The sequence below is a fragment of the Staurois parvus genome, unplaced genomic scaffold, assembly GCF_062004578.1.
Source record: "Staurois parvus isolate SC_StPar_1 unplaced genomic scaffold, SC_StPar_1.0 ptg000779l, whole genome shotgun sequence".
Lineage (NCBI taxonomy): Eukaryota > Metazoa > Chordata > Amphibia > Anura > Ranidae > Staurois > Staurois parvus.
The window spans coordinates 2,606,114-2,630,844 of record NW_028318575.1 but is presented as its reverse complement, the minus strand read 5'-3'; the positions used below and the strand labels follow the sequence as shown (position 1 = coordinate 2,630,844).

At 45.1% G+C, this 24,731-nt stretch overlaps 1 protein-coding gene across 1 annotated transcript; it reads left to right on the top strand.

Moving 5' to 3' along the window:
• Positions 1–4,686: 4,686 nt before the first annotated feature.
• Positions 4,687–16,948, top strand: CUNH7orf78 (chromosome unknown C7orf78 homolog). The gene is made up of 4 exons (XM_089654570.1): positions 4,687–5,133; positions 13,880–13,964; positions 16,090–16,232; positions 16,775–16,948. The coding sequence occupies exons 1-4, from the start codon at positions 4,687–4,689 to the stop codon at positions 16,946–16,948; spliced, it is 849 nt and encodes a 282-aa protein (XP_089510696.1).
• Positions 16,949–24,731: the final 7,783 nt, after the last annotated feature.

The window sequence follows — 24,731 nt, the reverse complement described above, 5'->3', positions numbered from 1 at the left end:
AAATAAAAATGCATGAAGCCTACAATGAAGCATGGTGGTGGCGGTGTCCTTCTGTGGGGCTGCTTAAGTGCTGCTGGTGTCGGGGAGTTGCATTTCATTGATGGTGTCATGAATTCACAGATGTACTGCTCTATATTGAAAGAGAAGATGCTCCCATCATTCCGTGCCCTTGGTCGTTGTGCACTTTTCCAACATGACAATGATCCAAAACACACATCTAAGGCCACTGTTGCATTTATGAAGAAGAACAGGGTGAAAGTGATTCAGTGGCCAAGTATGTCTCCTAATCTGAACCCAATTGAACACCTATGGGGGATTCTGAAGAGACAAGTTCAGCATTGCTCAGCATCCAGGCTCTAAAAGAGGTTGTTTTTGAAGAATGGAAAAAGATCGATGTTGCAATATATCGCCAACTTGTTCATTCCATGCCTAGAAGACTTGGTGCTGTCCTTACAAATCATGGAGGTCATACAAAATACTAGATGGAGTGTTTGTTGTGGGGTGGATTCATTTTTGCATCAACTAATTTGAATAAAACTGAAGATTTTGCACTGTAAGTTATATTATTAACCTTTCTTTCATTTAATGAGCCAAACAAATGTTCTATAAAACTCTGTTATGTCAAAGGTTTGGAAATTGTTCTTGTGTTCATTGAGATATTGATTAAAATCTTACTTTTCAAAAGTGGTGTGCATATTTATGCTGAGCACTGTACAGGGGTGGACTGACAACTTATGGGGCCCCCGGGAAATAAGGGATCATGGGGCCCCTGTGTCCTTGTCCACACTCAAAGCACATCCAAAAAAGCCTATAAAAAAGTTACCAGGGGCATTTCATGGGGCCCCCTACTGACCCTGGGCCCTCGGGCAGTGCCTTAGTACTCGAATGGTCAGTCCGCCCCTGGCACTGTATATAGATCAGACCAAAATGAGGGACAAATTAGGAGGAAAGAGGGACAGAAGGACTTTGCTCCGAATGAGGGATAGTCCCTCCAAATCAGGGACATTTGGGAGCTATGTATGTGGATAGGAAGTGGCTGCAAAGAGACCGCAAGGAAATAAGCAGCAGCAATATATAACAAAGGATAAAATAAGGTGGAAAAGTGTTTTTATCTTTTATTTTTTTTAAATGTCAGTGTACAGAGCAGACTGTCATTCAGATATAGGTTTACATCTGGTCCCAAAGTAGTCAGTGGCAGTCAGGGGTGGACTGACCATTCGAGCACTTGGGCACTGCCCGAGGGCCCGGGGTCAGTAGGGGGCCCCATGAAATGCCCCTGGTACCTTTTTATAGGCTTTTTTGGGTGTGCTTTGAGTGTGGGCAAGGACACAGGGGCCCCGTGATCCCCTATTGCCCGGGGGCCCCATGAGTTGTCAGTCCGCCCCTGGTGGCAGTACAAAGCCCGACATACAGCCTGCAGCAAGTCTCCAGGGGTTTCCCTTCTGTACATAGAGGTGGCCTCTGTAGCTATAGAAGGTTCCTCCAGTCCTGTCCGGACATGCTGATCCTGATCGGGCACTTCACATACTACAATAGAAGTTACATAGTTGCTAAGTGCTGGTCAATGCTCTTTTCACAGGCAAACCAGCAATGACTTTTCCAGTTTTTGTCAATGAGCGAGGGAGCAGTTCCTATTATTCCGTCTCCTAGTAACTCAGTTTGGTGTGGAGCTCCGGGGGTGTCCCTGAGCCGGCTGACAGCAGATCACAATTTCATGTTTACCTGACTGCAGTTGCTCTGGAACCTCAATGAAGGCCAGATTCCGATAAATAATTCATCTCCCTGGAGGTAAGAGATTTCCCCATATATTTACTATGATGACGCTGTCAGAAAACTGTAGACATTCCGTATATTTCACACTGACCCATTTTTTTAATGTGTTTTGGGGGGTAAAAAAAAGAAGAAAAATGCGTGAAAAATGTATCCCTTTAAATACTATGGAACTCTTCACACCAGGGCACTGAAGGTGCGGTGTGTTTTTAAAAGTCCTGCATGCTGCATTTTTGATGTATGTTTAAAAACCACATCTAAAACACGTCCCCCCTTTGAAATGAATGGAAACCGCATCAAAAACGCACCCAAATTTGTCCACATTTCACAGATGCATGTTTGGAGTCAGGAATCCATAAAATGTGGCAAAAATGCACATTTATTTCAGGTACTTATATAGCACCATCAATGTACAGAGCACTTTACATACATATTATACATTCACCTCAGTCCCTAACCCTCAAGGGGTGTACAATCTAAGGTCCCTAACTCACATTCATACATACACATACTAGGGACAATTTAGACAGGAGCCAATTCACCTACCAGCATGTCTTTGGAGCGTGGGAGGAAACCCACGCAGGCACAGAAAGAACATGCAAACTTCAGGCAGGTTTTGCCATGGTTGGGAGTTGAACCGGCAACCCGAGCACTGCCAGGCAGAAGTGCTAACCATTTAGCCACACTGCATATGTGTTTTTACCCGTGTGAACTTCGATAATTAAATAAGCAATTCTTAAATATAATATATTTCATTTTAATGAGATGAAATGAATCGATCTCAACAGATATGTGTGTTGTGTGGGCATTTAAACCCACCTCTATGTTGCTGCACATGTTGGGCCGTTGTAAAGGGTTAAAGTGTTACTAAGCCCACAACAGTGAAATCAGTCTGTATATGCAGTAAAGCATGCTTGTTATACTCACTGTGGAACCTAAGGGGCTTAATCCTCTGCATTGTGTAAAAAGGCTGTTTGATCCTGACTTCCCTGATCCTCCCCTTCTTCCAGTGTCCCTCTCTTATCTCTTGATAAGACATATCATGTAGAGTAACTCTGCACATGCTCAGTTTAGTGTGTATTGTTAGAGAGTTTTTTTAAAATTGGGAGGGTGCATGTGATCAGCACAGGGCCAATCAACACTGTCCAGACAGAGGTCAGGGGTTTTACATCCTCCTAGAGCAGAAAGAAAGCTAAGGTATTTAGCAGTGTATATTTACTACAATAATTGTATTTCCATGTTCTGTGTACTGTGGGAGACCGGATATAGTGAATGCAGGGTCCAGGGAAAGCAGATATAGTGAATGCAGGGTCCGGGGAGACCAGATATAGTGAATGCAGGGTCCGGGGAGACTGGATATAGTGAATGCAGGGTCCGGGGAGACCAGATATAGTGAATGCAGGGTCCGGGGAGACCAGATATAGTGAATGCAGGGTCCTGGGAGACCAGATATAGTGAATGCAGGGTCCGGGGAGACCAGATATAGTGAATGCAGGGTCCAAGGAGACCAGATATAGTGAACGCAGGGTCCCGGGAGACCAGATATAGTGAATGCAGGGTCCGGGGAGACCAGATATAGTGAATGCAGGGTCCTGGGAGACCAGATATAGTGAATGCAGGGTCCTGGGAGACCGGATATAGTGAATGCAGTGTCCGGGGAGACTGGATATAGTGAATGCAGGGTCCGGGGAGACCGGATATAGTGAATGCAGGGTCCGGGGAGACCGGATATAGTGAATGCAGGGTCCGGGGAGACCAGATATAGTGACTGCAGGGTCCAAGGAGACCAGATATAGTGAATGCAGGGTCCGGGGAGACCGGATATAGTGAATGCAGGGTCCGGGGAGACCGGATATAGTGAATGCAGGGTCTGGGGAGACCGGATATAGTGAATACAGGGTCCGGGGAGACCAGATATAGTGAATGCAGGGTCCAAGGAGACCAGATATAGTGAATGCAGGGTCCGGGGAGACCAGATATAGTGAATGCAGGGTCCGGGGAGAGCAGATATAGTGAATGCAGGGTCCGGGGAGACCAGATATAGTGAATGCAGGGTCCGGGGAGAGCAGATATAGTGAATGCAGGGTCCCAGGAGACCAGATATAGTGAATGCAGGGACCGGGGTTTAGTAACACTTTAAGATAAACTTACGAGGGGCATTCAAGTCAAACCAGGACCTTTCATTTTAGAGGTATAAAAAGGGATGCTAGCATGGCGGTACTACACTCAGAAGTAAGTGGCAAGCGTGTCCTATTACTGATAGGCAGCTCACATGTTGCGGGTCAGTCCAGAAACCGTTAATCAAGATGGCGGATAACAGTGTCAGTGTGTGCATGGAACAGAATGTGGTGATGAAGTGTCTTGTGAACAAAGATGTAAAACCCACGGAGATCTACAGAAGACTTCAAGCACAGTACGGTCAGCCCCTGCAAGACATTTGAATGGTGTAAACACTTCAAAGATGGCTGTACGGCTGTCAGTGACCATCCCGGCCATGGTGGTTCCCAGCCCACAGCAGTCATTCCTATGAACATTCAGCGTGTGGAACACCTGATCCTGGATAATTGACGCATACTGTAACCTGTAAAGAGATTAATTTTTCTGTGGGAACGGTGTGGGAACACAATGATGAGGTAGTGAAGCTGGCTGCCCTAGGATGGTTCAGGCATACTGACAAATCTTTCGAATGTCGAAGCATTGCAGGCATTAGTTAAACGCTAGGATAAGTGTATAAGTGTAGCAGGGGAGTATGTTGAAAAATAAATGCAGTTTCCACTCCTTGAAATTTGTTCTCTTATTATAAAGATTCAAAAGTCCCGGTTTGACTTGAACACCCCTCGTATAAGCAACAACAAACTGTTATATGATGGCTGAGAAATAATATTTTGGTGTTTTTTTTGTTTTAGGGGATAAGTGATGATGTCTTTTCAGGTGAGACCTCCATCTGAACATGATCCTCACTATTTCTTTGCAAGACAAGTGAAGTTTAGTGCCAATAGAAGATTGGCAATGGAAAGAAGTGAACATGTCACCAACCCAAAACATATTCCAGAATACAATATCTGGATGAAGAAACCTCCGGACTTCAGCATCAAGCTGTACAAGTCTCTGGCATTGCCAAGGAGGTCCAAGGACTTTCATACTGAAGAAAAGAAAAATGTGACCAAGGACACCAAGCAGTGGAATAATCTCGAAGTGATTCCAGGTCCACCGAACCCCATACAGCTCCCTATAAAACCACCCACAAAGTTCTTAACAAAGTTTAGGCATGTTGGTCCCTTCGAGGCCAGCCTCATGTGTGTTAAAGACGGCTTTTACCCAAAAGATAAATTCCAAGACCCAAAGCCACATGACTTCAGACAGGTAAGTCAATTTAGTGGCAAAGGCAACAAGCATAATGTGAAACAATAAACTGAGTAGAAGGCTTAAACCACAGGAGTAACTAGAACCTTCAGGGAACTGGTGCAAAAACCCATGAGGGGCCCCCTGACCCAGGCTTGGGCCTGGGCCACTTTACCCATTCACATGTTCTGCAGTGGGCCTCCTTCCTGACCTTACATTACAATCCCCCCCATATATCAGACTTCCCAGAGCACTCTTTACATTAGAGTTCCCCTTTACAGTACATTAGAGTCTGCAGGGTTTGCCTTATAGTGCAAAGGGGAACTCTGTGTGCCCTGATGTAAAGGGGAACTCTGCAGACCTAAATGCAAAGAGGAACTCTGCAGACCCTATTGTAAAGGATAACTCTGCAGACCCTGATGTAAAGAGGAATGCTGCAGACTCTGGTGCAGGGGCGGACTGACCATTGGGGAACTCGGGCACTGCCCGAGGGCCCGGGGTCAGTAGGGGGCCCAATGAGATGCCCCTGGTACCTTTCATAGGCTTTTTTGGGTGTGATTTGAGTGTGGGCGAGGCCACAGGGGCCCGATTATCCCCTGTTGCCCGGGGGCCCCATGAGTTGTCAGTCCGCCCCTGCTCTGATGTAAGAGGCTCTCTGGTCAACAGAGCCCCCCTTACATCAGAGTTTTCAGAGTTCCTCCTTATCTCAGAATCTGCAGTTTCCCCTTGCAGTGTAAGGGTGAACTCTGCTGACTCTGATATAAGAGGGAATGCTGGGAAGTCTGATGTACGGGGGTCTTACATCAGAGTTTCCCTTTACATGAGAGTCTGCAGAGTGAATACATTGAGCTAAAGGGGTTCACTGATGTAAGAGGGGAATGAGGACACTGATATAAGGGGGGACCTTTATATCAGTGTCCACCCTTACTTTAGGGTCTCCACTCACCCCTTACATCAGTGACCCCCACAGATTGACTGACTGACTGCCCTGCAGAGTTGTCACACACTGACTTTCTGTAATTGCCTGCAGACTTTGGTCCTCCTCTCCCGTGTTCCCCCTCCTTGCAGTTGCTTTAAAATGGAAAGGCGCCAAGCGCCATGACGTCACTGCATACACAAGCTTCCTCTCTCCCCTGCTTCCCCCCTTCTGCACCTGACGAATGACGGACCACCCTCCCCGCTCAAGGCGAGCCTAAGCGAGAGCAGGCTGAGCTCAGCTGATTACTAACTGGCTAAGTTTGGCTCGTGCGGGGGGGCGGGGGGCTTTCTGCTAGTCAGGTGTGCAAGGAGAGGGTGCAGGGGGAGAGGAAGCCTGGGAACAAGAGGAGTTTTAATGGGAAATTTTCTGCTGATTACGAACAGCAGAAAAGTGCCCTTTTTTTTACTGGCAACACTGCTTGGGGCTCCCCACAATGGTGGAACACCAGTGTGACCTTTGCAACCCCAGTAGTCCCGTCACTGGCTGAAACTTCACCAGCATTCCAGTGTAAAGTTACCTTCATTATATTTTGCCACAATTTCAGGGCCACACAGGGTCCCTTCCATAAGGATGTCGCTATATCACCTTGGGGAAGGGATTTTTCATGGTCCTAAATGTTGACTACACATGTCAGATGTAAGTGTATATTATGTACAAAGGAGTGCTAGTGATGTCTTAGTAAAACTAAACTGTATCTGAGCACCACAAACCGAAAACACAATTTAATTTATATTTAATATTCAAAGCAAAATCACCCATCTATCCATGTCTCCTTGCTTTATTTTGTTGAGAAATCGCTCACCTAGTATTTCTAGCCATGGCCATCTTGAGTAAGGGAGATGATTCATATAGCATTTACTTTCCGGAATTCATCTACCCTTAGCTCAGACATGTGGGCAGATGGAAAAACTCCGGGATGTATGACATAATTTTGGCCTAGCCTAGAAAGCAAAAAGCATTGAAAAAGGATTGAAAATAGTCAATGTTGATTGAGAGTTTAGTTCGGCTTTCACCTTCCACTGTGTTCTTCTTGGTGTCATTCGCTGGTGTCACTACAAGCACCCATCTGCTACTAATGTCGATCACTGCAAGGAGTGCAAGTCATAACTACATTTTACTATAGATTGAGCACTGACCTTGCTTAATGTACATATCACTTTTTTTTTGTTTTTAGTTTTAGATGGGGAAGGATTATAAACTCTGTCAGGTTTTTACTACTATCCTGGTCTCTTTTAGGCTAGGTTCATACCTATGCAGTTTACGTTTGAGCTGTTTCTGCATTGCATTTTGTGTTTTTGCACCTGCGTTTTTGTTGCGTTTATGATGCATTTTCTTTCACTTTTCTTGTTGCTAGGTAGGTTTAACATGCAAAACGCATTAAAAAAATGCAGCAAAAATGCACTACATGCTTTTCTGAAGAATTTCCATTGAAGTCTATAGAACCAAAAACGCAACTTTTTGAGTTAAAAAAATTCTCTAACCCTTTCCAAAAATCGCAACGGGTGAAAACGCGGAGATGTGAACCTGTCCTATAGGAAATCATGTTAAATGGATTGTACTGCATTTCTGCAAAATGCTGCAGAAAACTCTTTGGTGTGAACCTGGGCTTAGAGAGATTACTTCCTGTCCTGCAGGCAATGGGGTTGATTTTCTAAAGTAAAATAGACTGTGCACTCTGCAAGTGCAGTTGCTCCAGAGCTTAGTAAATGAGCAGAAGCTTTGCTGACTTCCCCCTTAGGAGTCGCTAAGTTTTGGGTTACCCAATAGTCTTGCACAGCCAGGCAACACTCATTTTCTTCAGACCTTGCACACAGGAGACAGTAAATAGTCCTTAGGCTTGTTTTTTTGTGATTTTATTGAGGGGTAATAAACTTGGATGGGGTTGAGGGATGTATGGGATGCCCAAGAAACAGTAACTGAGGACAACTCCTGAATAACTATGTACTGGTCTCTATGCAACAAAATATCTTCATGGAGAGCTTTCCAGCATCTCCCGGTGTACCACCCCAGTCCCCAGATAACTCCACTTTTCATCCAGCTGCCTGAGGGAATACTTGAGTAAGGGGGTCCCAGAATCTGTCTCTTTAAGTGCACAGTCCCAGATAGGGGCTAGTCAGGTTTCCCACTAGAATGCCCTACCCCCTTATCTGGGCCAAGGGGTGTAGGATTACTCACCTGCAGGCTTGTTGGGTTTGTGACTGCCTTCAGGCCTTCTGCTGGGCTGGCTCCTTCCCTGGCTGTAAAGGTGGTCCTCTCTCTGCGGAACTGTGAGGTCAAGTGATCCTCCTTTCCAGCTCCAACCTCGAGGTGGGTCCCTTCTCACTGCCCCCCCCCCCCCCCCCCAGCTCCTGTATCACAGCTTTTCACTCCATCTTCCACCTGAACTCTCCTGCCCGCTGATTGGTCAGCATCCCCTAAGCATGCAGATCAGCCCCTCCTCACCCCCACCCACTGCCTTCTAGAAACTTCTCAAGTCTCTAGAGCAGGAGGAGGTATCAGAGAACTGATCTGCAGAGCCCTCACCCCTGATCTAATGTGACCTGGCTGACTTACACCGAGGCTGACTCATGCCCAGTTTACTACTCAGATTTCCTCACTAAAAAAACTAGCTATTTCCCCCTGGCTACCTAGAGGGGCGCTACACCCCAAAACACATTCTGCTACTCCTTCTGAGCATGGCCATGCCTTGTGTGAGACTTTTTCACAGCCTAGCCGCACAGGGGCTCAGAATCCAAAGAGCACCTTCAGGCTTCCTAGGGACATAAATTACACATCTAATTTCCTGAATACCTATCACATTTTTGGAGGCCCTGCAAAACCAGAACAGTAGAAACACCTAAAATGACCCCATTTTGGAAAGCAAACGCCCCAAGCTATTTTCTGAAAGTGAGTCTTTTGAAAAAGTAATTTTTTGCCAAAACTTTTTGGAAAATGAAAGAAAATGAAAATTTATTTTTTACACAAAGTTGTATAATAATAAGATATTTCTAACACACATCATAGGCATGCCTAGAAAAACACCCCAAAACACATCCTACTACTCCATCTAAGTACAGTATGTCAATACCACATGTGTGAGACTTTTTCACAGCCTAGCCACGCAGATGGGCCCAAAATCCAAGGAGCACCTTCAGGATTAAATTACACATCTAATTTTCTTGACTACCTATCATATTTTTGGAGGCCCGGGAGCACCAAGACAATAGAAACACCTACAAAATCACCCCATTTTAAAAAGCAAGACTTCATTTTTTGCCACAAACTTTTAGAAAATGCAAAAAGAAAAGAAAAAAAAATTTTTTTTAAACAAAAGTTGTCAAATAAATGTGTTTTATTAAATTGACAACTTTTGGTAAAAAAAATTATTGCATAGGTATACTTACAATTACAACCCAAATAACATTCTGCTACTCTTCCTGAGTATAGGGATACCACATGTGAGACTTTTTCACTTTTTGGACTGAATTTATGCCGGACATTGTATCTAGTGTATCACACAAATCAACTAATTGTATCAAAACCAATGTACTGTAGTGGTCACCGCTGTACGAGTGGTCAAGGAATATAGGTTAATGTAGCATCACCTATAGCAGTCCCAATGCCTATAAGCCAAGCAAGCCTAGCCTTCAGGTACGTGGCTGCCCCAGGAATGTCATGTTCACTTGCCATGAAGTACAAAAAGGCTAAAGAAAGGAAGAACAAACGAGTTCCTGTGGTTCCAGGAGTGCAGTTGTCTGCAGGGAATGGTTGGGACTGGTGTCTCGCAGAAACCTTTGGACTAATATTGATAAATATTTATTATTTCAGCCTCAAATATTTGCTTATATAGTTTCCTTATAGCTGTATCTTTCATGTTACTTTTCACCTCTTCTTATACAGTATGTGCAGCTTATCTGATATAGATGGGGTTGATTTACTAAAACTGGAGAGTATAAAATCTAGTGCAGCTGTACATGGCAGCCAATCAGCTTCTAACGTTAGCTTGTTAAATTAAGTGTTGACAATAAAACCTGGAAGCTGATTGGTTCCCATGCAGAGCTGCACCAGATTTTGCACTCTCCAGTTTTTGTAAATGAACCCCAATGTTTTCTAGAATATTACTGCATGTCTCCCCCTTTGTCTTTCTCTTTCACTTTCTCTCTCTCTCTGACTTTATTGACAGGAACAAATGCATTTTAGCATTGCCACAGTGATTGAAAAGTTTGCTTGGATCTAAGAGGATGGGAGGTAGGGGGAATCGGAATATGATTCCCCCCACCTACTACGACAAATTATAGTGGTAAGGGATATTATAAAGGGGCTAGGGGGTGAGTTCATGTAGAGGATTTACAAGTCCACAAACCCTCCCCCACTTCCCCCTCTCTCTCTACCACTTTCTACCTCCCTCCCTCTTTCGCTCCCTCTCTTTTCTCTCTCTCTCTCCCTTCCTCCTCTCTCTCTCTCTCTGTGTCTCATTATCTCTCTCCCACCCCCAGTCTCTCTCCCTCTCTTTCTCTCCCACCCTCATTCGCTCTCTCTCGCCCACCCTTATTCTCTCTCTCTCCCCCCACCCTCATTCTTTCTCTCCCACTCTCTCCCGCCCTCATTCTCTCTCTCCCCACCCTCGTTCTCTCTCGCCCCCCCTCTCTCCCCCATCCTCATTCTTTTTCTGTCTATCCCCCTCCCTCCCTCTCTCCCACCCTTACTCTCTCTCCCCCCCCCTAATTTCTCTCTCTCTCTCTCTCTCTCTCTCTCTCTCTCACACACGCACACACTCATTCTTTCTCTCTCTCTCACCCTCATTCTTTCTCTCTTACTCTCTCCCACCCTCATTCTGCCCCCCTCTCTCTCTCCCACCATCATTCTTTCTCACTCTCTCCCACCCTCATTATTTCACTCTCTCTCTCCCCCGCTCTCTCCCCCCACCCTCATTCTTTCTCTCCCACTCTCTCCCGCTATCATTCTCTCTCTCCCCACCCTTATTCTCTCTCGCCCCCCCCTCTCTCTCTCCCATCCTCATTCTTTCTCTCCCCCCCCTCCCTCCCACCCTTATTCTCTCTCTCTTTCTCTCTCTCTCTCTCCCCCCTCTCTCTCTCCCTCATTCTTTCTCTCCCCCCCCTCTCTCTTTCTATCTCACACACACCCTCATTCTTTCTCTCTCTCCCACTCTCATTCTTTCTCTCTTACTCTCTCACACCCTCATCCCCCCCCCTCTCTCTCTCACACCACAATTCTTTATCTCTCTCACTCTCTCCCACCCTCATTATTTCACTCTCTCCCACCCTCTCTCTCTCTCTCATTCTTTCTCTCCCACTCTCATTCTTTTCTCTCTCTCCCAGCCTCATTCTTTCTCTGTCACTCTCTCCCACCCTCATTCTTTCTCTGTCACTCTCTCCCACCCTCATTATTTCTCTGTCACTCTCTCCCACCCTCATTCTTTCTCTGTCACTCTCTCCCACCCTCATTCTTTCTCTGTCACTCTCCCCCACCCTCATTATTTCTCTCACACTCTCTCCCACCCTCATTCTTTCTCTCACACTCTCTCCCACCCTAATTTTTTCTCTCTTTCTCTGACTCTCTCTCTCTCTCTCTCTCTCTCTCTTCCACCCTCATTCTTTCTCTCTCTCTTTTTTCTCTGTCTCCCCATCTTTCTCTTACACTTAAATGCAAATACACTTTGAGTGAGATTTACTAAAACTGGTGCACACAGAATCTGGTGCAGCTGTGCATAATAGCCAATCAGATTAGAACTTTAGCTTCCCCAATTAAGCTTTGACAAAAAAAAAACTGGAAGCTGATTGGTTGCAGCACACAAACCAAGCTGCACCAGATTTTGCACACTCCAGTTTTAGTAACTCAACCCCTCTATTGGCAGGACCAAATACATTTTAGCATTGCCAAGTTGATTAAGACGTTTGCATGGATTGGATAGGAGAAGATAGGAGGTGTGTCCATGTAGGGGATTTATAAGTCCACAGTTTTTCATATCTTATGATATATTGTGTAGCTATGTATGCTCACCATTGGATCCTCTTCTCCTCTTCTCCCAGTACAATGTGGAGTTTCCCTTTTTATTCTATAGAAGTGATGTCCGGAATGAGAGCAGAGGGTCTCTGGAGGTCGGTGTCTCCCACCACTATGTATTTGGGGACAGAGGCATAGCTTGAAGCTTGTGAGGCCCAATGCAAAGGTTGACTTGGGCCCCAGCCACTACCACCTGCCAGTTCACGCTGACCTGCCGGGTGAAAGCAATGGGCTTATATGTAAAAGATGAAACTCAGCATTCCCAGATGCCCCCCCCCCCCCCCCCCCAGGGTGGCCTGTTCTCTTACTTCCAGATTCCCATACAATCCCAGTGTCTTCACCCTACAGATCACAATGAGGCCTGTTTGCCCCCACCTTGTGTGCATGTGCATGGTTGAGCAGGGCTGAGCATGGTGGGAGGGGCTGTACTGGGCTGGGAAGGGGACTGAGCAGAGAGTGCACCGCTGGGGAAAAGGGCTTGGGACCTACACAGGGTGGCACAGCAAGTGCAGTTCCCCAGTCACGGGGAGGTTGCACAGGCCCCCTGGAGCATGGGCAGGGTTGTCATTGTCACCCCTGCGAACCCCCAAGTTCCTAACATGGTGAACAATGTCAGTAGCGTTTTTATTATTTTATTTTTTATTATTTTTTACAATATAATTTTTTCATTACTTTTCTACAATTGTATTTTTGTTGGGGGGCTTTGGTGAAATATCAGGGGTCTGAATGACCCCTGATGTCTCACTTTTGAGACAGAGAAAGGAATTGAGTCCAGAGATTCTTTCATTCTTTTCCCTGCAGTCTCAGTTGCACTAAAGATGAATAAATAGGGAGTGCTGTGCAGAGGCACCAGTTTATTCATAAATTGAAACATAGTAAAGACAGTTTACTATGCTTCAGTTATGAATGAACAGTGTGATGAACACAGAAAAGGAAGGGGCCGCTAAATGACATATTTACAGGTCCCTTCCTCCACACTCCATTCTGAAGATTCCCCGCAGGGAGAGGCGGGAAGCTGGCAGCCAGCCGGGGGGATCTGATAGCGAACAGGTGGGAGTGATCAGTGTGGTGTAGGGGTGGGGGGAGGCGGGAGTTAGGTACCGTTGCCCTGAATGGCTCTCCATGCAGCAGTTAAAGGCCACAGGAGGGAGAAAAGGAGAATCAGCTTTCAGCTGTTGCATGGAGAACCATTCAGAACATCAGTACTGATGTCCCCCTGCCACACTGATCACCCCCTCCTGATCACGGATTCCCCCTGCTCCGGGTTTTTTTTTTCTTTGTGCAGAGTGGTGCGGAAAAATTCAACATGCCTGCAGTTTTCCGCACCGCTCTAAAATCTAATTTGACAGGGAGGCAGCATGGGCCACATGGAGCATTGGCCGGGTTGCAATTGCGACCCCTGATGCTACGCCAGTGCTTGGGGCCCTGTAGTGGGAAGTCCTCCAGAACCCATTGGTCACATATCTCGTGCAGTGTACTCTCTTTCTGTCTGTGCCATTCTGATTCGATTTTCAGACTGGGAGCTCTCAGTCTGTACAGGCCACAGGCTCGGGTTCTGTCTGTCTGTGGGGCTCTGTCTGTTTACCTCCAGGTACGGGGCGATTTGTCGTCTCTCTATAGTGACCGATAAGTAGTTTTGGTAAATCTTCCTCACTCCTTATGAAATGAGTGAATTTGGATATTTACAATAACACGCCACTACTTTTTTGTACCAAAAATTAGTTTGACATTGTGCGAATAAAAAAGGAATCATATTAATTGTGTGTCTGTTTTTCTCCTCTTCAGTATGAAACAGGAATCTCTGATTTTGCTACAAGTTATCCCCGGGATCCGTTCAACCTGAAGTTCAAATTGCAAAGCTTAAGCTCCTGTAAGTACCTCGAGGTACATATCACTGATTGAATGAAGTGCAACTCTTTCAACCATTCCTTAAAGTCCAATTGAACTTTCAATTTAAATCAGCTAAGTGCAGGGGCGGACTGACAACTCATGGGGACCCCGGGCAATAGGGGATCATGGGGCCCCTGTGTCCTTTCCCAAACTCAAAAAAAGCCTATGAAAAAGGTACCAGGGGTATCTCATGGGGCCCCCTACTAACCCCGGGCCCTTGGGCAGTGCCCGAGTTTCCAAATAGTCAGTTCGCCCCTGGCTGAGTGCATGAAAGAAAAAGCTGTGCAAAGTCTTACAGCTCATTTTTTTCAGAAAACATCTACAGTCAGAGAAGAAAAACCTATCCCCTTTCAGCATGCTGCAGAGTGGGACCCTTGCTCTTTGCATGTAAGCAGTGGTCTCTCTGCAGAGGTCTGACCCCCTCCCCCCCCCCTTCTTCGCTGAGTCAGAGCTAAAGCTTTCCAATCAACGTGGAGCATGAGCTTTGCTGCACATTTGTTTAGTAATAGAAAGACCAGTCTCCTGCCAGCGTGCTGCAAAGAAAGACCCTTGCTCTTGGTAGCAAAGCAGTGGTCTCTCTGCAGAGGTCTAACGCACCCCCTGCTCAGAGCTACAGCTCTCCAATCAGCAGGAAGCTTGAGTTTTGCTATTTAGGGCTCATGTACACTGCAGCTGATAAACTGACATTTAGGAGCTTTTCTTTTTTTTTCAGCAGCCCCTGAACTCTCCCTAATGTTTTCCTATGTGTCCATGTGCACTATGTTGTTTACAGTCATTTACAGGCAGTTGAGTTTACAGTTGTTTTTTTGATCGAGCCAAACTTGCGTTCACGAGTAGATTTTATCAGCGTTACAAGCGCCAAACGCTTGTAAATGCGTGTAAACGCGGCTAACTGAGTTTATAAGCGTTTGCGTTTAGAAGCGTTTTTTAACTGTTCCATGTCCAGATGCTGTCCGGAGCCTTTTTTCATCATCAGAAATGCATGCAAAGTGTTTTCCATGTAATCAAATGGAACCGGCACACCAGCGCAGTCAGTTCCAGGTTTCGCGTGAAGGAATAAATGATAGAATGCGCCGCATTATGCTCATGATGGGATACATAGTGAATACAACCAGAAAAGACAGGTCATCTCAACACTTACTGCTCTCTCTGCTTCTGCTCTCTATATTTCTCTCAAAATGTCTGAAATCGTTCATTTTTTACTGTTTTTCAGTGCATTCTGGGCATTTGGGAAGATCTCCTGAGGTTATTTTAAAAAAAATCTTCTAAATGCAAAAGCACATAAACGCGGTATGCAAGATGTTTTTTAACCTACGTTTACCAGCAGTCAGCTTCCATCGTTCAGAAGAGTTTTCCAAATGTCCCGTGTACATGAGCAGCTCCTAAATTCGAGTTTAGGAGCTTTAAGCATTTTTTTTTTTGCTAAAGTTCCTAAACTCAACTCCATAAAAGCCTATGTGTCCATGTACACATAGGCTTTTAGCAGCGTTTAGGAGCTGCTGCGTTTAGGTGAGGTTACACCTCCCTCTTCTGAATGTGGAAGAATCGCATTCAGGATAAGAACGTTTTGACCACTGTAAAAGCAAAATGCAAAGAAACAGAAAGAAAGAAAGAAATAGAGAAAGAAAGAAAGAAAGAAAGAGAAAAAGAAAAAAAGAACGAAAGCAAGAAAGAAATAGAGAAAAAGAAAGAGAGAGAGAGAAAGAAAGAAAGAAAGAAAGAAAGAGGGTCAGCCAAAAGTCCATTGAATAATAGAGATATACCTAATTCATGGTTCCCATGTGTGCTCAAATTTAGAGGTATTTTTGCTAATGATACTAGTAAGTTTATCTTTAATCATAATCCAATGAAGTTTCTGTTTGACCGAGTCTAGCGGAATTGTTGACTGTATCCAACATCTAGCTATAGTAATTCTTGCTGCCAAACAAAAGATAAAGAATTAATTTAACTGATTTCTTGGGAATATCATTGGGCAATAGATGAAATAAGGCTACTTCAGGTGATCTGCGTATTTTGATTGTTTTAAATGAAAAGCTTTCTTTGCTATGACTACTAGTTTTTCTTATGCTTTATTCTATGCTTACGTATTCCTGTCTTTATTCTAGCATTTGAGCTTCCACCGGTAGAAGAAAGAAAGAAGAGAAGCAAAGTGAAGCATTTTGTTCTACATAAGCCTGCAGAGCCTACATGGGATCCAAAACTAATTTTACCGAAAAGTCCCTGGCCACCAAAATCTGCCTCCTATACTGTTAGTGTATACTGTTTATTATGCTATCTTTGCTAGCCTGGCCCCTCTCATCTCCTACAGTTCTCTGATTACTGTGCAAGTTCATGAGCATTCAGAGCCAGCAGCAGATACAGACCAGACAGGATGCTATGTGCAGGGGCGGACTGACAACTCATGGGGCCCCCAGGCAATAGGGGATCATGGGGCCCCTGTGTCCTTCCCCAAACTCAAAAAAGCCTTTGAAGAAGGTACCAGGGGCATCTCATGGGGCCTCCTACTGACCCCGGGCCCTCGGGCAGTGCCGAGTTTCCAAATGGTCAGTCCACCCCTGGCTTTGTGGCATCAATTAGTTGTCACTCTTCCCCAGGAAGTGCTATACTGTATGCTGGGGGGGGGGCTGCATAATGCTCTCATGCAATGATGACTGTGGGTAAAGTCGCAATGACCAATAAGAAGCAATTGGAGGCTGAAAGGGGTTGGCCAGCTCTTAATTTTCTCATAAAACTGGATTTGCATGCTAAGAGCAGAAAACCTTCAATGTTCTAATACAATGTTGTGTTTAGAGACATAGAAGACAGCGGGGTGTGTATAGCGCATTCATGGATCGAGTTGAAGAAAAGTTCACTGCCAGTAACCAGGAGGTAAGTGATTTACATTATGTGTCTATGGGGAGACAGCTGATGAGGGTCCAAGGGGTTGTTCTAAGCATTCCCTCTACAAAGGTTCAGGACTGCTGAAGAAATTAGAGTTCCAGAATGCTCTGATAGGCCAAGCCAAGAAAAGACATTCAATGAGCCTGTATAATCTCAGCACTGCAGGTCAAAGAAAGGAACAATAACAACAAAGTAGCCAATATACATTTACTGCACCACCAGGACTTACAGGAGCCAGTGCATGGCAGATAACTGTAAATTTGCTGATTCAGCAGAGTGAATTGCATTATTCTCAGGACTGTTGAGGACTGGGTGCAGAGTCAGGATAGGGGGGGGCAGGAGGGACAGCTCCCCCAGGTGCTGGTATCATGTGAGGTGGGGGTGTTGTGTGGGCGGTTCCTACTGCTACAAGCTGACAGGTGTAGTGACAGCGGCATCACTACTCCTGTCAGGTTAGCGCAGGAAGTGAGAAGCTGAATCTGGGGAGCAGAAGAGAGCCAGGAGGAGGCGCAGGCTGTGATCTCTCTCCCCTCCAACGCCTCCATCTGCTACTGCAGCAATCCTGGCTTAGGACTGTAAGATCAGGACTGTCAGATCAGGACTGTGCAGGGTGTGCTTACCTGCCTCCTTCCTCTCCCAGCAAAGAATGTGGGTAGGGGTGGGTAATTAAACTCTGTAAAGTCTCTATTTGACAGTCAGGAGGAGGTGCAGGCTGTGATCCCCCCCCCCAACGTCTCCATCTGCTACTGCAGCAATCCTGCCTCGGGACTGTAAGATCAGGACTGTCAGATCTGGACTGTGCAGGGTGTGCTTACCTGCCTCCTTCTCCTCCCAGCAAAGAATGTGGGTAGGGGGTGGGTAATTAAACTCTGTAAAGTCTCTATTTGACAGTCAGTGGTGTCCCCAAACTGTGATCCCATACCCCGCAGCATCTTCCCCTGCAGGTTGTCTAGCAAAACTGTTAAAAGTCAGCTTGCCCTAGGCTCCTCCTCAACCATGGCATGTCAAGATGAGTAGGAGTCTGGGAGGAGAGACATCGCACAGCAATCTGCCGTGTTGTATCCGAGGTCTGTGTGTTTGAGGAACTGGGAATTGCACTGGGGACATGGGGGGTGGGGGCAGAAAAAAGAAAGATTTGGGCTGGGAAGAGTGTGCTGGGTGGGGGTGGGCGTGGGGGATTAGTGGTAGGTGGGGGGGGGGTGTTGTAGGGGGGATATGTGCCAGAAGAGGGGAATGAGGGGGAGAGAGGATTTGGTAGGGGGGGGTGATTTGGTAGGGAATGTATGCTAGAAAGGGTGATATGTGAGAGATTTGTGCTGGGAGAAGGAATCAAGAGAGGGGATTTGTGCTAGAAAGGAGATTTATTTTTTAGGGGAGTGGATTTGTGTTAGAAAGGGGGATTTGGAGAGAGAATGTGTGCTAATAAGGATGACTGGGGGAATTTTTGCCAGGAGGGGAAAATTAGAGAGGAGAGATCTGGAGGGATTTGTTCTGGGGGGAAAGGATTTGCGCTCATGAGGAAATTTGGGGAGGAGAGGGGGATTTGTGCTAGTAGGGATGATTAGAGGAGATTTGTGCAAGGAGGGGGGGGAGGTTGTGCTGGTGGGGAGAATCTGTGCTCATGGGGAAATTCGGGGGGGGGGGTAATTTGTGCTAATAGGGATCATTGGAGGGGATTTGTGCTAGGAGTTGGGGTGGGGTGCGGGTTTGTGCTCATGGGGAAATTTAGGGGTGGGGGGGTTTGTGCTAGGAGGGGGGGATTTGTGCATGGAGGGGAAATGTTAGGGGAAGAGGATTTGTGCTAGGATGGCTGATTTTGAGAAGGATTTGAGCTGGGAGGGGGGTTGGGGGGAGGCAAACATTTGTGCTGGCAGGAGGGTATTACAACAGAGGAAGGATTTGCACTGGGAGGAGGGGGGATTTAGGTTTGGGGATACATGCTTTGGGGGGGGGGGGGGGGGTTAACGTGCAGATTACTGCTTGATTTTTCTTTTTTTGCTGGGAGGGGAATTTAGGTTTGCAAAGAGAATATATGCTTAGGGGGTTAATGTGCAGATTAGTGCTTGATTTTTTTTTGGGCAGGTGGGGGATTTTTTCTCACCCATATTCCTCATACATCTTCGGTGGGGGGGGAACAGTTTGGCATCTGCGCCCTGGGGGCTAGATGACCTTGTCCCGGCACTGCCTGGGTGAATATTTCTTAGGATTTCTTTGGGAAATTGCTCATTGCTGAAGGAACCCCTAGTAACCACTGGAGGAACCCTAGTTGAGAATCCTTATTTTAGACCTTGTAGGACCCTGTTTTTTCCTGATTAGTTCCTAATATTAATTTTTGTTGTTGCTTGTGACACGTATTCTCAGTGTCTGTTGGAGAATTAAAGACATCAGCACTGAAAAGGGAGTCAATAGCAGCCTTGCATGTGATGGATGTCTGTGGAGCCCAACAGAATAACCAGCATACTGCAGTGACCCTCTGAGTTCTGTAAATCAGGACTCCGAGACAAGCAGCCCATATGGATTCATTCAAACCCCAATTCTGACCAGACATGCCAGATGAGCCATTGAAATGAAATATTTGGCTGCTACAAGCTATACAAAAATGTCCTCCTTTAGATATCGTACTATTAAATGCTTAATGGCTTTCACTTTCGCTTTTCAAATTTACTTTACATTTTTTTTTCAGACTTTTTCATTAGGCCCATTGAGAGTTGGTCCAAGACTAAGTTTCCTGAAATGACAGAACACAATACTTCACCTCTGTACAGTCCATGGGTATTGAAGCACTGGATCCATACAATTCATACAGGGAGAAACGCACTGTGAAGATATGTGTGATCAGCTGCCATTCATTTCAACAGCACTTGAAAACACGGGGCGTTTTTGCCGCTATGGCGCGTAAAATGCACCACAATCGGGCAAACAAAATTGCGGGACACACAACGCCCTAAAAAGGTTCCTGATTTTATTTGCAAATGGAACCTGAATGTGCTATAGTGCGTTTTCACATTTTCACCGCCTGTTTTCCAAATCGTGGGCAGAATTGCGCCGATTCCACCCGCAATTTGAAACGCCCTAGTGTGAATGGAGCCTGAGAGTTGGTTTCTGCAATTTTTTGGCCAAATTATTTTAGCTGAAGTTACTCTGGTACTTACCTCTGGAGCCACCCTCAGAGCATGATCTCAATTCACTCCAACCTATTTCATGAATGTGTTTCTAAAATTTGTTTTGTTGTCTCCAAAAAAATGAATATAGATTAAGTGCTTTAGCGCCGCCCCATAGCAGAATTACTGTTACAGGGCGGCAGTGGTTCACAAAATCACGTATATACATATGATTTTGCATTTCCGGCCTCGGCTGTCAATCACCGGGTCCCGGCCAGTGATTACTGATTGCCGAGCATCTCCGATGGGGAGGAGAACTGTTTGTAAACAAAACAGTTCTCTTCCCTGTCAGCTCCTGCACACTGCTTTGCATGGCTCTGCATAACACAGCCATCCAAAGCAGTGTGCTTACAGTGAAGCACACACACAGCACACAGTTATAAATGGAACACAACACACTGTTAACCCTTTGATCGCCCCACATGTTAACCCCTTCCTGCCCAGTGCCATTAGTACAGTGTTAGTGCTTTTTATTAGCACTGATCACTGTATTGGTGTCACTGGGGATGTCAGTGACACTAAGTCAGTTCCCCCCAGTGTCAGAATGCCTGCCGAAGTCCCGCTATAAGTCGCTAATCGCCGCCATTACTGGTAAAAAAAAAAAGCCAGGTAACTATAACGCCATTTGTAAACGCTATAACTTTCACGTAAACCAATTAATTTACATGTATTGGGATTTTTTTAAAAAAGACATGGAGCAGAATACATTTTGGACTAAATTTATGATGAAATTTGATTTTTTCCGTTTTTTTACTGGACATGCTTAATAGCAAAAAGAAAAAATATTGTTTTTTTTCTCAAAATTGTCAGTTTTTTTTTGTTTATAGCACAAAAAATAAAAAATGCAGAGGCAATCAAATACCACCAAAATAAAGCTCAATTTGTGGGAAAAAAAGGACGTAAATTTTATTTCGGTGCAGAGTTGCATGGCCGCGCAATTGTCAGTTAACCACTTCCCGTCCGGCCCATGTATACAAATGGGAGCAGTGCAGGAGTGGGTGCCGTTCATAAACAGCGCCCACCACTTTAGCCTGTGCGTGCTCCCTGGGAGTGCGCAGCACCACAATCCGGTCGCTGAACACCGGCCGCAGTACGGGACCTCTGTGCGAAGTCCCGATCATGTGATCACTGATTGGCCAGTCAGTGATCACATGAATAGTAATAAGCAAGATGTCACTTCTGATATCATTGCTTACTACGTGTGAAATCTGTGAATGATCACAGAGGTCACATGGTACAAGGCTATTCACAACAGCCTTGTACCATGTGACAAGCTGTGACCAATCACAGCTCTCACAGTATTTCTCAATGGCTGCAAGACTGCAGCCAGAGAGAAGGAGAAATTATTGCTTTTACAGCCTTTACGGGGGTAAAAGCAATCAGTGTAAGAAAAAAAAAAATCTTCATCACTCCCACAAGCAGTGCAGTGTCACTATGGTGACACTGTACTGCTAGGGTGACAGTATGTTAAAAAGAAAAAAAAACATAAATAATAGTATAAAAAAATAAAATTAAAATGTAAAAAAAAATATTTAAGTATTATAATTTTTGGTTATAAACTAATTTGGGTAATTTTTTTTTTTACTAAAAAGATAACTGAATACATTTTGGCCAAGATTTACGAAGAAAGATTATTTATTTGCAAAATTTTATAAGAAAAACACTTATTTTCAAAATGTTTGCACTTTTTCATTTATATAGCAAAAAAATTAAAATTCCAGTGGTGAATAAATACCACCAAAATAAAGTTGTATCTCTCTCAAAAAAATGCTAAAAATTCATACGGGTACAGTGTTGCATGACCGCGCAATTGTCATTCAAAGTGTGATAGCGCTGAAAGCTGAAAATTGGCCTGGACAGGAAGGGGTTAAAAGTGTCCGGACTTGAAGTGGTTAAAGTAACGCAACGCCGTATCGCAAAAAATGGCCTGGTCAGGAAGGGGGGTAAATTCCCTGGAGGGCAAGGGGTTAAATCATGAAGGTGAAAAGACATCAGGGCTGTGTTGTATGTGTCAGTTTTGTATGTTTTTGGTGTATATTACCTCAGTATGTTATGTACAATGGAAATGTATGTTGATAGTTGTTTCTTATATTGTGTTATGTACATCCCTAATAAAAATGACAACCTATTCGGACTCCATTCATTAGTCATTTCAATAAACAGCTCTGCAGAAAATGAAAAAGAAAGTAATGGCTGTGTAATCTAAGAATTTTATAAAAATGTCTCAGTTTTGAACTGAAAAGTTATCTGAAAATAAAATATATTTATTTTTATTTACCGCTTTTAAAGTATACCCAATCTGCTGCACTCTATGGAGGATGCTAAACCAGTCATATGAATTATTGCCTACAATAGAACTTACAGTCTAATGTTCCTCTATGGAAGGGATCTACAAGCTCTCTAAACAAAGGGCCAGTTTACTGCCCATCAGACTTGTGGGCATTGGGGTTTAAAAAAAATGCCTTAGCATCAGTAGCACCATAGACCATGTCTCAGGCTTGCTGGACAAAAGATTACATGGCACCTGTGGTCTGTAGGAGGAGAAATAGTGCCCCATCATTGGTGTCATGGAAGGAATAGTGCCACATTATTGGTGTCAGTAGACAAAATGGTGCCCTACATAGCACCAGTGGTCTGTAGGAGGAGGAAAAGTGACCCATCATTGGTGTCAGCGGGAGGTATAGTGTCCCATCAGTGGTGTCAGTGGGAGGAATAGCGCCCCATCATTGGTATCAGTGGGAGGAATAGTGCCCCATCATTGGTATCAGTGGGAGGAATAGCGCCCCATCATTGGTATCAGTGGGATGAATAGTGCCCCATCATTGGTATCAGTGGGAGGAATAGTGTCCCATCATTGGTGTCAGTGGGAGGAATAGTGCCCCATCATTGGTATTAGTGGAAGGAATAGTGCCCCATCATTGGTATCAGTGGGAGGAATAGTGCTTCTTTACTGTTGTATGGGTGTCAGTGGGAGGAATAGTGCCCCATCATTGCTGTTAGGAGGATGAAGAGTGCTTCGTCATTGGTATCAGCGGGAGAAATAGTGCCCCATCATTGGTATCAGCGGGAGAAATAGTGCCTTATCATTGGTGTCAGTAAGAGGCTACGTGACCCATCATTGGTGTCAGTGGGAGGAATAGTGCCCCATCATTGGTATCAGCGGGAGAAATAGTGCCCCATCATTGGTGTCAGTAAGAGGCTACGTGACCCATCATTGGTGTCAGTGGGAGGAATAGTGCCCCATCATTGTTATCAGTGGGAGGAATAGAGCACGATCCTTGGTGTCAGTGGGAGGAATAGTGCCCCATCATTGTTTTTAGTGAGAGGAATAGTGTCTCATCATTGGTGTCAATGGGAGGAATATTGCCCAATTATTGATGTCAGCGGAAGGAATAGTACAGCACTCTTGGTGTCAGTGGAAGAACTGGTGCCTTACATAGCACCTGTGGTAAGTAGGAGGAGGAATAGTGCCCCATCATTGGTGTCAGTGGGAAGAATAGTGCCCCATCATTGGTGTCAGTGGAAGGAACAGTGCCCTATTGGTGGTGTCAGTGGAAGGAATTGTGCCCAATCATTGGTGTCAGTGGAAGAAACAATTCCTTATTGTTGATATCAGTAGGAGGAATAGTGCCCCATTGAGTTGGGGTGCATGCATTGATATCAAGGTTCATGTGTTTTAATATACATGATTACGTCCATACTAAATACTGCTGTTGATAACCTGTGAGGTGCTATATCCTTTTTGGTGGGTTCTTTTTTTGCAGTATTTTATGAGATAGACCAACACAAAGTGGCACATAATTGTGAAGTGGAAGGAAAATGAGAAATGGTTTACAAAATTTTTTACAAAACAAATCTGAAAAGTGTGGTGTGCATTTGTATTCAGCCCCTTTTCTCTGATATTCCTAACTAAAATCTAGGCAAACCAATTGCCTTCAGAAGTCGTCTAATTAGTAAATAGAGTCCCCCTGTGTGTCATGTAATCTCAGTATAAATACAGCTGTTCTGTGAAGCCCTCAGAGGTTTGTTAGAGAACATTAGTGAACAAACAGCATCATGAAGGCCAAGGAACACACCAGACAGGTCAGGGATAAAGTTGTGGAGAAGTTTAAAGCAGGGTTAGGTTATAAAAAAAATATCCGAAGCTTCGAACATCTCACGGGGCACTGTTCAATCTATCATCCGAAAATGGAAAGAGTATGGCACAATCGCAAACCTATCAAGACATGGCCATCCACCTGAACTGACAGACCGGGTAAGGAGAGCATTCATCAGAGAAGCAGCCAAGAGGCCCATGGGAACTCTGGAGGAGCTGCAGAGATCCACAGCTCAGGTGGGAGAATCTGTCCACAGGACAACTATTAGTCGTGCACTCCACAAATCTGGCCTTTATGGAAGAGTGGCAAGAAGAAAGCCATTGTTGGAAGAAAGCCATAAGAAGTCCCGTTTGCAGTTTGTGAGAAGCCATGTGGGGGACACAGCAAACATGTGGAAGAAGGGGCTCTGGTCAGATGAGACCATAATTTAACTTTTTGGCCTAAAAGCAAAACTAACACTGCACATCACCCTGAACACACCATCCCCACTGTGAAACATGGTGGTGGGAGCATCATGTTGTGGGGATGCTTTTCTTCAGCAGGGACAGGGAAGCTGGTCAGAGTTGATGGGAAGATGGATGGAGCCAAATACAGGGCAATCTTAGAAGA